Source organism: Lutra lutra, chromosome 1 (assembly GCF_902655055.1).
Source record: "Lutra lutra chromosome 1, mLutLut1.2, whole genome shotgun sequence".
NCBI classification, from domain to species: domain Eukaryota; kingdom Metazoa; phylum Chordata; class Mammalia; order Carnivora; family Mustelidae; genus Lutra; species Lutra lutra.
Genome location: NC_062278.1, coordinates 59,045,171 through 59,059,583, shown reverse-complemented (window position 1 = coordinate 59,059,583; position 14,413 = coordinate 59,045,171). Strand labels below are relative to the sequence as shown.

At 40.1% G+C, this 14,413-nt stretch overlaps 1 protein-coding gene across 14 annotated transcripts in view; it reads right to left on the bottom strand.

The window, feature by feature from the left end:
• The window catches only part of NECTIN3 (nectin cell adhesion molecule 3), a 127,922-nt gene extending 113,884 nt beyond the window's left edge, over nt 1–14,038 (bottom strand). For 12 of the 14 annotated variants that reach the window (XR_007126446.1, XR_007126448.1, XR_007126449.1 and 9 more), the window contains exon 1: nt 12,003–12,538. Coding sequence is in view for 11 of the 14 variants with exons in the window: in XM_047724093.1 (XP_047580049.1) it covers nt 12,003–12,162 (160 nt within the window). In the remaining 3 variants the exon portion in view is untranslated. Of the gene's footprint in view, nt 1–12,002; nt 12,539–13,881 lie in introns of those variants that run through there. The other 2 variants (XM_047724162.1, XM_047724085.1) reach the window with 2 other exon arrangements.
• Nucleotides 14,039–14,413: the final 375 nt, after the last annotated feature.

Below are 14,413 nucleotides of genomic sequence, written 5' to 3'. Positions count from 1 at the left end.
GTCAAATAAATAAATAAAATATTTAAAAAAAAAACTTTTCTTCAACTTTTGTAGTGACACCATTAGAAAATATATTCTCCTGTGCTATAACAATATCTAGTTTCTAAGAATAGTAATGCCAGCCTAAGAGGCAAAGCTAGAACATCCAGTGTCTCAAGAAGCAAAAAGCAATGACCCTGACAGACTGTCCCTTGACATTATCTTGGCTGTAGTTCTGGATATTGTTCTACATGCCTAGCCTCTTCTGGATCTTAATTTCCATACCTAAACCACTTGATATCCTTCAAAAAATTTCCTTTTAATGAAAGTTAAGTTCCTAATGTTTCTAATTCAGGACCTTGGTTGATGTCTTAGTCAACTCAGGCTGCTATAGCAAAATACAGACTAGGTAACTTAAACAGCAAACACTTCTCAAGTTCAGAGGATAAGAAGTCCAAGAAGTCCAAAATCAGGCTTATGGATGGCTGACTTATGACTGTATCCACATGATGTAGACAGGAAACTCTGAAGTCTCTTCCTCTGCTTGTAAGGCCACTAATCTCATCATGGGGCTCTAACCTCAAGAACCTCATCTAAATGTAATTACCTCCCAAAGAACCCTTCCTAATACCATCACATTGGGACTTAGAGCTTCAACATAACAATTCTGGGATGACAAACATTCAGCCCATAACAACTGATATATTATTCTTCCCCTACAAATTACTCTTTCTCTTTTCCATCTTTCCCAAGAGTAGGCCCTACCCTACTACTCCTTAGCTACCCCATTTGTTAATTTTTTGGAATTTGACTTCTAACCACTTTTACTAAGTTACTGAATCATCCGTGCACTCCTCTTAACTACTAAATATATTGGTCTATTTATCAAGTAAGTTTTTTTCCTGATTATCCTCCCTCCTTCTTATGCGATTAAAATACCACAATCTTGAAAAAAACGTTCCCAGTCCTCTACCCAATTCCCTTTCCTCTTCTTCCTTCTCTTCTCCTTCTCTCTCTCCTCCCCCTCTACCACCTCTCTCTCAAACAATTCATCTATTCCAAATACCTCAATCCCAGTAAGTCCCAATTCCACATACCAACCCCACCATCTCATAATAAATTTCCAATTACAGCTCTAAAATATATCCCTGAGGTACCACAATTTAAATGCCTCCAAAAAAGTTAAGGGACGAATATTAATCAACCCCTTTACCATCCTTTTCCAGCCATTCAAAAGACAACCATTAAGTATACATCCAACTCTTCCAGCCATTCAAAAGACAACCATTAAGTATACATCCATGCACTCTTCCTTCTTCACTATGATATCCAAACACTAGGTCCATTCAAGCCTTTTGCCAAATTGCCATTTGTCTCCACAACCTTGTCTTCCATGGACAATTACAATAGTTTTCCCTTTATCTCTCATACCCTCCATATATCTTATACATTGTTATCAGAGCTATACAATATCCTCAAATCACAGAAAGACTCAGGAGTTACTTGGCTTCAAAAGCTCCTCACTGCCTACCATACAAAGTCTACTCTCCTCAGCATCAGCAAAGTTTTTAAAAATCCACGACTTCCCTACAAAAACTTCATGCTTGAACCACATGGGAACACTTCTTCCAGAGCTCTCAGTCCAGTGATTTTTTTTCAGGCTAGAATGCCCTTTTTCTTTGACTCTTCCTCACAAATGGAAATCTAAATTCTTCCTTCAAGGTTCAGCTACAGAATTAGATCTTCTATTAAATCTTCCTCCATTGCCAATAAAATTGCTCCTTCTATAATCCCACAATACTTTTATATTTCTGAGACAATTCATTTTCCCCTGCATTATTGTTAGTTGTATTTACAATGCACTTCATTGGAGTTTAATAAAGATTTCATTTAATTTTCACAGCAACTCTGAATGAAGTATTTAGCCAACTTTATAGGGAATGAAACAGGCAGAGGCTAAGTAACTGGATTTAACACACACGCATGCATGTGGGCACGTGCATGCACACACACACACTCATATTCTAATTACAATTCTCCTAACAATTATATTTTACATTTATTAAGAAAGAATCCAAGGCCCCTTGCTTACATAGCCCTTTCTGTGTAACAGACCTGCTTTGTGTTTTAATATTCTTTTCCCTGTTTGAAGTGACCCTGTTTTACTTATCCAAACTTAATCCATTCTTGAAGACAGAGCTCTAAAGTTTCACCTCCTCTTAATCAGCTTTCCTTGACTCTTCCAGGCCTTACTAATCTTTTTAAAAGGATGTATCATACTGGTTACAATGTCCTTACAAATATCTTGGTCTATATTTTAGCATGCAGTTAGTTTTACTAAATAAACTTGGCACCAACCACGATGTCTTATTTCACTGAGGTATCCTCTAAACTACTTAGCAGTAGGTTGGTGCTCTATTACCTATTCACTGATTGATGCTCAATAGTTCCCTCATCTATCCCCTAATTTCTAAGTCCTTTACTTTTTGCATTGCAGGTATGGATCTGCTGTTGTGACTAAACATTATATTTTAGTAGTAAATATTACTCATCCTACTCCTGAAGTTTAAAGTTCACAGGTCTAGTAAGTATTTTAATCATCTGATGGAAGAAAAATCTAGAGTGACAATTTTAGACAACTGTAGAGGGCAGCAAAGCAACAGTAGTATCCCCAAAGAAAGCGATGTATTTTTCTTAGGCAGCTTCAGATTTGTTTTTATATTTTAACAGATGCTGTTAGGATTAAAGCTTTTAGAAGGCAAGACACATTTTTTGCACGCACTACACAGATTTCACCAACTACTTATGCACTTAAACATTTTCACTGTCAGTTATAAATATAACAAAACTGTGTCAATGTCCAGATCCTTTTGTACATAATATAGAAAAATAAGTTTGAGGAACAATCCATGGCTTCAAAAGAGCTACCATAACTGCTAATTCTTATGAATCTAAAAGTTGAAATGCTTTTTCACTTAAAAAGTGTAAAAATAATCTATCTTAAATACAGAAAAGAATGTCAATAGCCTAAACTGTTTATTTCTTCCTAAAGAGAGAGGTCATCATTAGTGTTATTAATTCTAGCCTTGATATGCCTTCTTTTTTTAAATTCAAAATCAGTCAGGAAACATAGGAGCTATACCAGTTTTAAAAGAAAAAAATAACAAATTTCTGACATTGCACTAGTGTACAAGAAGCAGAAGGTAACAACTTGAAAGGGAACAGGAGTTCCTACCATTATACTTTAATGTTAAAGTTCATTCTGGTTTTAATATGAATTAGCCAAAGCTGTATAAATAAATTAATTAATCATATGTTATATTTATAATCATATATTTACAATGCTTATAAGAATGGTGAAACTACTATAAAAGTTGATATAACTGCATTACTTGCACATATTACTGAAGGCTTTTCTTTCTGGTAATTTTTTTTAATCTCTTCTAAGTTTAATAAGCAGAAATCAGAGATTTAGAATAGCTGCTAGAACCATTAACATATGCAGACTCATGGTTTAGTGAAAAATGCTATGACGCTCTAGCCCTGTGCCCTTAATGAGAAGACTAGACAAAGTACCTTCTCCCACTTGAATCTCTTCAATAAAAAATAGAGAAGCTTTTTTAAAACTTTACATTTAGAATAAAGGATCCGGGTATCTCTAAGCAGATTTAAAAACTAGACAGTTTAATGGTATGACTTAGTCAATATTAAATTGAACTTACAGCCATGAATGATTATCTCTAATCTAAATCAAATTAGAAGGGAATTTGGAGTTCATAATGACAGGACACTTGTGAAATGAATCTTAATCTAGCCCGCAATAGCTAAGACTAAATTAGAAATCATATTAATAATTTTCAAAAACAATGGCCTAAGATATTTTAGTAATGACAATAATGTCTATCATGGATAACACACAGAAATAATTACATGAAAACGTCTCGCCACAGTTTAGCAATACTAACATTTCACTAATATTTTTGTTTTTCCTCTGAAGCCATTAGAAGAGTCAAGTACACTCTTAATTTTATACAATGTTCTCAACACCAAGTTGAAGTCCTCACTGTATGCACCTGTTTTTATAACTGTCTCTTAGTTTTTTCATGTCCTTTTCAGTAACAGCACTGACATATTCCCATTACAAAACAATTGGCTATCTTAAATTTACCTAATTTATTTCAAAAATTCAAACCTACAGTGAGATGTGTTATACATAAAGTGAGGTATGTCACACAGAAGCTGCTTAAACTACATATGTCCTGAGATAAATAATACACAACAGATTTTGCAATACCAAAGGAAAAAAAAATTGCATTCCTTCTAGAAGGTCAATTCTGCAAACACCTCAGATTCAAAATGGATAAGACAATGGGGAATAAAGAGAACTAAGGAGAGCAAAAGGAATTTTTAGAAAAAAGAAAAACCAATGAAGCACTACCTCATCAAACAACATCTTTAAAACCTACCAACCTCTTCAAGTTTATTATATGTATAAATATATATAAATATACTTATTTATAATTTTTTTATTATGTATTTTACACACACACACACATATGTATATATTCCCTCATCTTGGAAGGTAGGAATAGGTATGTCAAAAAAGGAGTAATATCAAATATATAAACCTAAGGATGTATTTTCTAGTGTTTTCTGTAAAATATAGTTTCTGCAATATAACAGGTATTACAAAAAAAGAAAGTTTAATTAATTTGCAAAACAGGGTATCTGTGGAAGAATTTCTTAGACTATTAACAAACTAAGGCACATAGTGACTTTACATAAGGGGGTTATACGGTTAGTTTTTCCCATTCCCAGGTCTTTTTCACCATGGTCCTTCCCCCCAGAAACATATCTTCTGAGACATAAGGTCCATAGACACACCTTGGCAAACATTGCTCTAAACCTAAAAACATGAGGGGGGGAAAAAAGGGAATAGAATATGCATGTGCATGTTTAATAATGTGACCGCATGTCACACTATTAAACACAGAAGAGAGTAGGCATCCAGGGACTAAGGAATAAAAGATGTCTAGGATCAGATAAGAAATAAAATCAAGTTCAGAAAAGTTTCATAGTTACCTAGTATAGCTATTATTGTATTTTGCTATTTTATTTCAAAATGAAAGATGAAATCATAAACCAAGTATTCCCTTGATGCCATTTATAGTACAGCAAATTTGGTTTCTTAAACAGGAAAAAAAGCAAATGTTAAAATCCAGATAGTTTGAAAAATACTTTGTTTATTCTGTGATATATGTTATGATACACACAATGAAGCCTGAGGCAAGATCTTCACTGCAAAGAGTACATATCACAAAACAACTTATAATTAAGTACTACATAACAAGTATAAGGACTACTTTATAAAGAATTTGCTCATTTTAGGCAGGAAGTGGTAAGAGAAGGCTTCACAGAGAAAATTAACCTTAAACCAGGTACTTCATAATTTGAGTTGGTAGGCAGGAAGGGTAATGTCATTTTAGGCTTAGTAAGTAAGGACCAAAAAAGGGCAAAACCTGCTTCAGAGACATGTACAATTTAGATCTGCACTGACCAATAATGGTAGCCACCAGCCACAACTGACTACTGAGCGCAAGAAATATAGCTAGTTTAAATAACAATCGGTAAGTGTAAAATAAACACCAAATTTCAAAGACTTACTAAGAAAGAAAAGGTAAAATATCTCGATTTTCTATTATCAAATTGCATGATGAAGTGATATTTTGGTTATATTGTGTTAAATAAAATATATTATTAAGGTTAATTTCACCTTTTCCTTTTATTATTTTTAATGTGGTTATCAGGATAACTTAAAGTTATATATACAGCTCCATTATATTTCTGTTGGACAGTGCTGGATTAGATTAATTTGATTTTGCTGTTAAACTCTTGAAATAAAGAAATCTGAGTGCCTACTACACGCCAAGTACTTCTGATACATTAGTGAACAAAACAGTGGACTATATTCTTTCAGAAGAGGGACCATATCTGGTCAAATCATAAATTAAAATGCTGTAATAAATAGCACACACTGAGGAAAGAAAGAATCATCTGAAGATGTCTCTTAAAATACAAACTCCCCAAATCCCCAGGCTCCATATCCACCCCCCTTGCAAAAATTGTTCCAGGAAGTCCATGGTGGGGCCTAGGATGTTGTTTCAAAAAGATTTCCTAATAATTAAGATATGAACACACCTGCACACCCTACTTCTGCTAACCCCAGTCAGCTGAGAACAGTGATTTATAGCCCCCCAACCTTTAATCTATTTCTTTCCAATAACCCTAGGCTGAGAGCCTAAAAAGCCTCCACTCAGTGCAAAGCCAACCTACTTAGAATAAGAATAACTGATTCTTTTTAACCATTAAAGAAAATCAAAGTTTTTTAAACTTTCCTCTCCTATCTATAGAGCCACATGTATAATTTACTATCTTACACCTACAAAATAATCATCTGAGGTGCTGAAAAGCATACTGCCAATTCTTAGCTACTTAATCCAGTTATGAGCTGGCATATTTTCATACATGCCTCAAATTCCAGTTTATGAATATCTACTCACAATGCAACAGGTAGTTTTTTTTCCTACTCATCTTAATTAGCAGATGACTGACTACTGGGAAATTGCAAGAAACACAACCTCTCTGAATGCTGAAATCAAAGAGAATACGTAAAATTCATATTAAGTCTGAAAACAATATCCTTTCTAAAATAACTACAGTGCTTGCAAAATGGCTGTACCTAAACTCATAAGGGGCAGCTCTTACTAAAATTTTAAATTAATGACCTGTGGTATAATAAGTGAGTCATTTAGGAAAAAACTTAAAAGCTCACCCTTGATAAAGATTCACAACAAATTTTATTTAAATAAATGATTAAATATGTCAGAACCTATTATAAAAATAGAAATCTTAAGTTTTACAAAATTCAGGGAAGGATACAGATTCAAGACTTTACAGAATTTTAGATAAAAATACAAAAGGTAATCAAAAGTATGACATTTATGGTACCCAGATTTTTGGATCTAAATGCCTGGCACATAAAATTATCTTTAGTAGTCATCCTGCTACTAACTTAAGGATTATTTGAATTTATCATAAATGTATATATTGATAGCCATTATTAATTAGATGTCACATCTTTCACAACTAGTTTGTCTTTATTATAAATTATGAGTACCTTAATGGATTATAGAATATGCTATAAAAATTTTTACTCTCTAATTTTAAAAAGGCAAATTACAAAATATCAAAATACTCTTTTTTTTAACAAGAGTATCCCATTCAGCTTCTTTTCAATAATTTCCAATAGGCAGTAAACCCTAAGTTTTACTCAACTACACTGATGCAAAATGTACATCAGATTTGCTGAATCACTAAATTAAACATACACAAATATATGGAAGCACAGGTGAAATAAAGTAAGACGGTAAATACATATATGCACACACAAATATACAACTGCCCAGCTTTTTCCAAGTCCTATTTCTGATGATGTAGCTAAATGTAAGAATGGAAGATCTGGGTCTTTTGCTTGCTTCTAAGTTTGGTTCACTTTCCAATTATATCTGTTTAGGATGCAGAAAAATTTATATAGGCAGTATGTTTTATAGGCCCCAATCTGATACCATCAGTAACTTGAGAAAGTAAACTTAATTGTGACACTTTTCTCCAACTCTACATTTTCCATATAAACACTAACATTCCAAGCAACCTTATGGAACTGCCAAATCTTAAAATGCATTCTACATCAAGGGAAGATTCAATTTGGTTCCATACAATTACACAAGCCAGTTAATTTCACTGTATCCTAATATTCTGAAAACTGGTCTTCTGAATATTTTATCTGAAGTAAATTTAACAAATATTTGAAAAACATCGCATTATATACACAAAATAAAAATATAAAATGCAAACAGAGTAAGTCAATTACCTTGAAAACCCAGTTATTCAAGATATCAGGGTAGAATTTAAGAATGACAAATACCAGGCAGGTTAGTTTATAAGAAGCAATCTAATAAATGCTAATATTTGAATGTTGACTATATTCCATGCACCCTAAGTGTTTTTATTTTATTCTTTGACTTAATCCTCTCAACAATTCTATAGGCAAGGTGATAACATCTTTTTTTTTTAAAGATGAAAAACCTTAAGTTTTTTGAGGTTAAACAGCTTGCCAAGGATTCAAAAAGCTAGTTAAGTGGCAGCCTTTTTTCAGAATCAAACTGCCTATTTAGTACCTACACCAAAAAGAGCAGAAAGAGAGAAACCAAACTTGTACCACCTACCACAATGCCTAATCTCAATAAGATCTCACTTAACTGATTTTTAAAAATTTTTTAAAGATTAATTTATTTATTTGAGAGGCAGGGGCAGAGGGAGAGGGAGAGAAGCTCCCTCTAGAGGAGGAGCCTGATGGGGTTTGATTCCAGGATTCTGAGATCATGACCTGAGCTGAAATCAAGAGTCAGATGCTCAACCAACTGAGCTAGCCAGGTGCTCTGCAACTCATTTTTTTTAAAGTAATTTTTTTTTCCTCAGTTCACACTCATATATCTTTACCCAAAGGGTTACGTATCCCTCTTCTGGGCAACCCCAGATTACCTCACACAGATGTCTATCATAAACACTGGGCTGTCCTATGAGCAACTATTTCCTTCATGTCTCTCATCATAATGCTGTAAGCTCCTTGAAGCCAGGACTCTGCCTTACTCATGTTTTATGTCCCCAAATGCCTAACAAGTGCCGAAATACAGAAAGTACTATAAGTGCTATTAAAGGTTCAATATAATATAAGATCTTTTTTATCATCTTCTAACATCCATCTTCAGATAAAACCTTCATGAAAACGGAAAGTCGCAGAATCCTAGATTCAAAAAGAAACTGACAAAGTTCAAGAAGTCTTTACCTTCTCCTTCCTTGATACCATATCCCTGCTAGTATTTTCTACCTTTCAAGAAAAATGGTGGAAAGCAAGTGAGATAAATGTAATCATCTATGAATTAATTACTGCCATCATAAAGAAATATGGCTGAAACTAATGTAACATTGTGCGTTGACTCTACTTCAATAAAAAAAAAAAAAGAAATACAGCATTTCTGAATCATGAGCTTTAAGTAAATGAGATTTCTGAAGTCACATGATATTGTAAATCTAGTGCCCTTGACCTTTATACCCTGGGATTTCTTAGGCTTAGAAAACAAAAAGAAAAAAACCTGACAGTTTATAAATGTTTTAAAAGTTCAGTTCTTCAAATAAGACAGTGTACACCCTCAAAACAACATAAATGATGTCATTTTTAACAGGTTTCAGAATATCAAGTCTACCAGTTGCAAGGATTTTTTTTAAGCAAATGAACATGATATAAAAAATTACCTTGCACTAATAGATGATACTGCAGGTGTTTAGCATAGCTAAGGTCGTGCTAAATTTACATAAGCCTTACATCAAAAACAGCAGCAGAAAAAAAAAGATATCCATACGTGTTGAACAAGCATTCTGATTAACAAATAATCAGATAACCATCTCTCTAAAGCCTAAAAATCTTTTCAATTCCAGAACTGACTACAATAGTACACACAGAATCTTATCAGTAGTACTATGAATATCACATCAACAAACATGTTACATTAAGAAAATTCTACTTTCGGGGCACCTGGGTGGCTCAGCGGGTTAAAGCCTCTGCCTTTGGCTCAGGTCATGATCTCAGGGACCTGGGATCGAGCCCCACATCGGGCTCTCTGCTTGGCGGGGAGCCTGCTTCCTTCTCTCTCTGCCTGCCTCTCTGCCAATTTGTGATCTCTGTCAAATAAATAAATAAAAATCTTTAAAAAAAAAGAAAATTCTACTTTCATTCTTACTAAGCATCTGGGCATCACAGGGCACCTGTGTCCTGCTCAAAGACTATCTAAAACAAAGAGAGGTTGATGGAAAAAAACTTATCATCAGGGTTCACAAATTAGGGTGTTATTAACACTAGACTCCAGAAAAGGAAGCTCTTTAAAAGAACAGTGCACACAGTAACACAAAGCTAGGGCCCGTCTCTACAACTACAAGGAGAACTGACTAAAAACTTCAGTTTACACCTGCTCTAAATCACAGTCCATTTGCCTATATTACTTGAATTTTTAGGACCTAAAATAAAAATATCAAGCCCCTCCAAAAAGACACTACTAAAGAGGTTTGAAAAAAAACAAAACCAAAAACAAATAACTCCTTTCTTCTTCCACATGAAAACCAATGCATTCCTCCAAAAGTAATCAACACTTCACTTGTATAAGCACTATGAAATTATTATTCAAATTCTATATCCTTGAATATCTGTACATATCACCTAGTTTCAGCCTTCTATAAGGCTTTCCCCAGCTAGATAAGCCTTTATTAGAAATACAAATAATATTCACCGGGTCCTTAACACAATCTAAATCAGGCTACTAAGCTGTTAACATCCCCTCCAACTTTGCTCCCACCCAACTGTAATCCACAATCTTCCCTAATGGAAAAGAACAGTACACAAATTCAACCTAGAATCTTCCATCAATTTAAAAAGGTAACAGCATTAAAAATTGTGTTGTGGAACCAAACAGCTGGGGAGTGGAGTTACAGAAACAGTGTAGATTAGATAATGAGCCGTTTATCAGACTATACTCTGTAAATCAGAAACTTTCATTACAATCCTTGAAACGTGATGGTGAACTGGTAGAGGAAATTCTCAGCCTATAAGGGGCAGTCAATCTCCTGAAAACTCTGCCTCTCTCATAACCTACTACCCTGACACACCTCCCGGAAGAGGACACACTTTCTTCTAAACCACACCATCCCAGAAATCTGCAGGCGTCTCTCCTTTTAATAAATACTGATAAAACTTCTGGTTTCATTTACGATTTCATTAAACACAGATCCGACAGCAGCCTTATGTACCAGTACAAATGCCTTGGGTAAACCAATCTTTATGCAAGCGTTAAGTTTTTGCTTCTCCCCTTCCTCACCAAGTACGAGTCTTAGAAATTAATAACTTCCTGCAATATTTCAGTATTACCAGAAGGCAGGCGGAGCTAATGCCCAAAGACTGGTGACCCTACTTTCTCAAATCATCACCTTCCATTAATGATAACTTATGTCCATCTCTCTTCCCTGAGAGATCAGTGTTTTTTTTTTTTAACACGATCCTTAACAAGTGGACTCCTGGGTTCCGACCCCCAGGAACAGAATTTACAAAGAGAATGACTCCCAAATGTGACAGGAAAACTGTAACATAAAACGAGGGAAGAGGCGTGGGGTTTGTTTTGATCAGAACAGCCGAAACACAGCGGATGCAATCAGGTATTTAACACATCAATCGAAGTCCTGAGGACAAACGGGGTTCGCAAAAATAAACATGGATAGTGTGAGAGACATCCCACAAACTGGAAGGCAGCGATGATCTCAATGCAACGCGACCCAGGGGCTGCCAGAGCAGAACCGGGCTGGACGACCGTAGAAAACTGACTGTAGGGGATGCGGCAGGCTGGGCTAACATGGTGCCTGCCACAGGGTGGAAAGCGATGAGGGGTTGGGAGCCAAAGGTTCCATCCCGTCCGGCTCTGGTCCCTAAAGGTATCCGGGGTCAGAGCTCAAGTTTCACCGGGGGAAAAAAGGGGCAGCAAACATGCAGCCCGGCACCTTCGCCCCAGCCCCTAAGCCCGCGCCCTCGGCTTTCCCGGCGAAACAGCGCGGAGGTAACGGTCCCCCGAGCAAACACTGGGGAGCTCCACGCGCACCCAGCACTCGGCGTCGGGCAACAGCGCGGCGAGCGGGGGAGGGGAGCGGGCGGCCGGCGCAGCACTCGCCGGTCACGGCCCTTCCCCGGCCTCGCCCCGGGCGCGGCGAAAAAGTTTCCAGCCAAAGTCCGCAATACCCGCTCGCGCAGCCAACCGCCAAGCACAACTGCCTCGTCGCCCCGGAGAGCGGCCCGCGCCGGTCGGCCGCGGCGCCGGGACCCTCGGTCGCGCCTCCCTCAGCCCGCGCCGGCTCCGAGCTTCACCTACCACAGAGCCGGGAGAAGAGCAGCAGCAGGAAGAGCAGCAGCAGTAGGGGTGGTGGCGTCGGGGGCAGCAGCAGGAGTCCGGCCCCGGGGGGAGAAGCGGAGGAAAGTTGTGCTTTGCCGCCTCCGGGACACAGCGGGGCCGGCCCCGGGGTCCGCGCCATCCCCCACCCTCCCCCCGGCCCGCTCGCTCGCCCACCCCCCGGCTCCCCAGGCCCCGGAGCCTTAGGCTCTGGGCGGCGGCAGCAGCGGCCGCGGCGCGGCGGCGGCGGCGGAAGGTCCGGCGCGCGGGTCCCCAACTCCCAGTTCTTGAGCCGTCGCTGCCGGCTGACACTCAGCCGAGCGCTCACGGCTGCCTCGACTCCGCCGTCGCCGACGCCACTGCCGAGGCTGAGGCGGGAGCCGCCCGCAGCCGCCGCCGCCGCCACTCCCCTCCCCCAGGCACCCGCCCGCCTCGAACTCCTGGGAACTCGGAACGCACCACCCCGCCCCGCACGGGAGGGGGGAGAGGAAGCCGACCCTCAGAGTGGGCGCTGGGACTCGCCCTCCCTTCTTCCCTCCCCGCACAACTCCAGCTCCCGTCTGATCGCCGACTGCAAGCCGCGTTTCCTCCCACCCCGCCCTCCTACACACGCTCCTCCCCCTTAAAAAAAAAAATCTCTTCTCTCCACTTTGATAACGGGTTTCTCCCAAAGCAGAGCTTTCAAGAAGACAGGAAAATCTGGAATAGGTTAGTAGGCCCCGCCCCTTGTTCCTGCCCCGCCTCGTTCCCCCTTCCCAACATTTCCAATGGTCTAGCCCACTCCGCCCCTCGCGGGTCCACCGCGGCCCCGGCGCAGACGGAGGCGGAGGGCGGCGGGACAATCGTGCTGGTTGCTCTCCTCGCCCGGGCCGCGCTCTCCCTCTGGCGGGGAGCCGGGACAGGAGGGGTAAGGGGTGGGGGGAAGTGAGGAGGGGCAGGCAGGATGGGGCTGCCCTTCCGTTGCCCTCGCTAAAGGTCCCTGTCTAGGAGGCTGTACATAGCCTGCAGAACTAGTCATCTCCCTCCTCGCCGGGGACGCCGGGGGCTGAAAGGAGAGACTTTCTCCTTCCTGCTTCTCGGGACAGCGGCGCTCTCCGAATCCCTCCCTTCTTTCCAGCTCCACTTCCCCCAGCCCTCCGAGGCTTGTTTGCACCAGGCGTTTTTCTTGCTCATTCTCCTGGGAGGGCGGCTTGGTGGAAGGGTCAGCGAAACCGAGCGAGAAGAGGGGCCCCGGAAGGTTTGCTTTCTCGCTCTTGCTTCTCCGGCCGCCGAGCTGTCCGCTGTCCTCGCCGGGCAACTGGCAACAGGAGGCCATGGATTTCTCCCATCGGAGCGCCTAGAGTGCGGTGGTGTTTTTCTTCGGTTTTGTTTCATTTGCATGTTCGCACGTGTGATTTTATTTTAATTGCCTGTTTTCCTCTGAACTGATCGCGGTAAAGCGACCTCGGGAAGTGTTAAGCATTTGCCCGTAAGAGGTCTGGGATCCCCCAGGACCCTCCCTCACCCCAGGTGGCTACGCGCCCTACCCTCCTCTTCCGCCCGCCACGCACTGCCGGGGTGGCCTGACCTTGAAGCCACTACCCCTGGCAGTTCTGCAGGGGCGAAGGACAGTTTGGACTGTCCCAAGGGGACTGGAGGCAGAGGACACACGTCCTCAGTCCTAACACCATTAATTTTATATGGGTCCTGGCATCCCAACCAAAAGCAAGAAATGTGCTCCCAATAAGAAGGAAAGTCGAACAAGGATTTAGCCGCCTGGCGCAGCTAAACTAATGCTTTCCTGCCGCCAAGATCACACCCCTTCCATCACTAGCTACCACCCCCCACCCCTCCACCCACTGGTTTACAGTGTTTTACTCGCCTGCAAAGCTATACACCATTCTACCCTGCCTACCGCTCTTTTTTCTTTCTCAACTTGCGCCTCCCATCCTGTCTCCCAGTGCTCGGTTTAGTACCTTTCTTCCTCCATCCTCTCTCTTTTTCTTTCTCTTTCTCTCTCTCTGTCTCTCATCCAGCCTGTCTCCTGCAGCCACTCCTTTCCATCGCCTATCCTCAGGATGCGCTTATGAATAAACCTTGTCCTGCGTCTCTCCCGGAGATCCCCTGATGATGATCATAATTGACGAAATGTAGCTATTGTGACATTCCTCAGCTGTGCTGACACCACCGCTTCCCTTGAGAAAATTTCTTTTCCTATTTTCTCATTCTCTAAACCTAATTTCCCTGCTAAATTTACATAAAGCCCACTGTGCAGCGACTAGCTAATTATCTGTTTAGATAGCACTTCAACACGTTGTTGAGAACCAGTTAAATGTTAAACAACCAAAATTTTAATATCGTTAGCCAATTTCATTCCCCTGGACTTCCCCTGATGGTTCCTGTTTCCAGAAAAG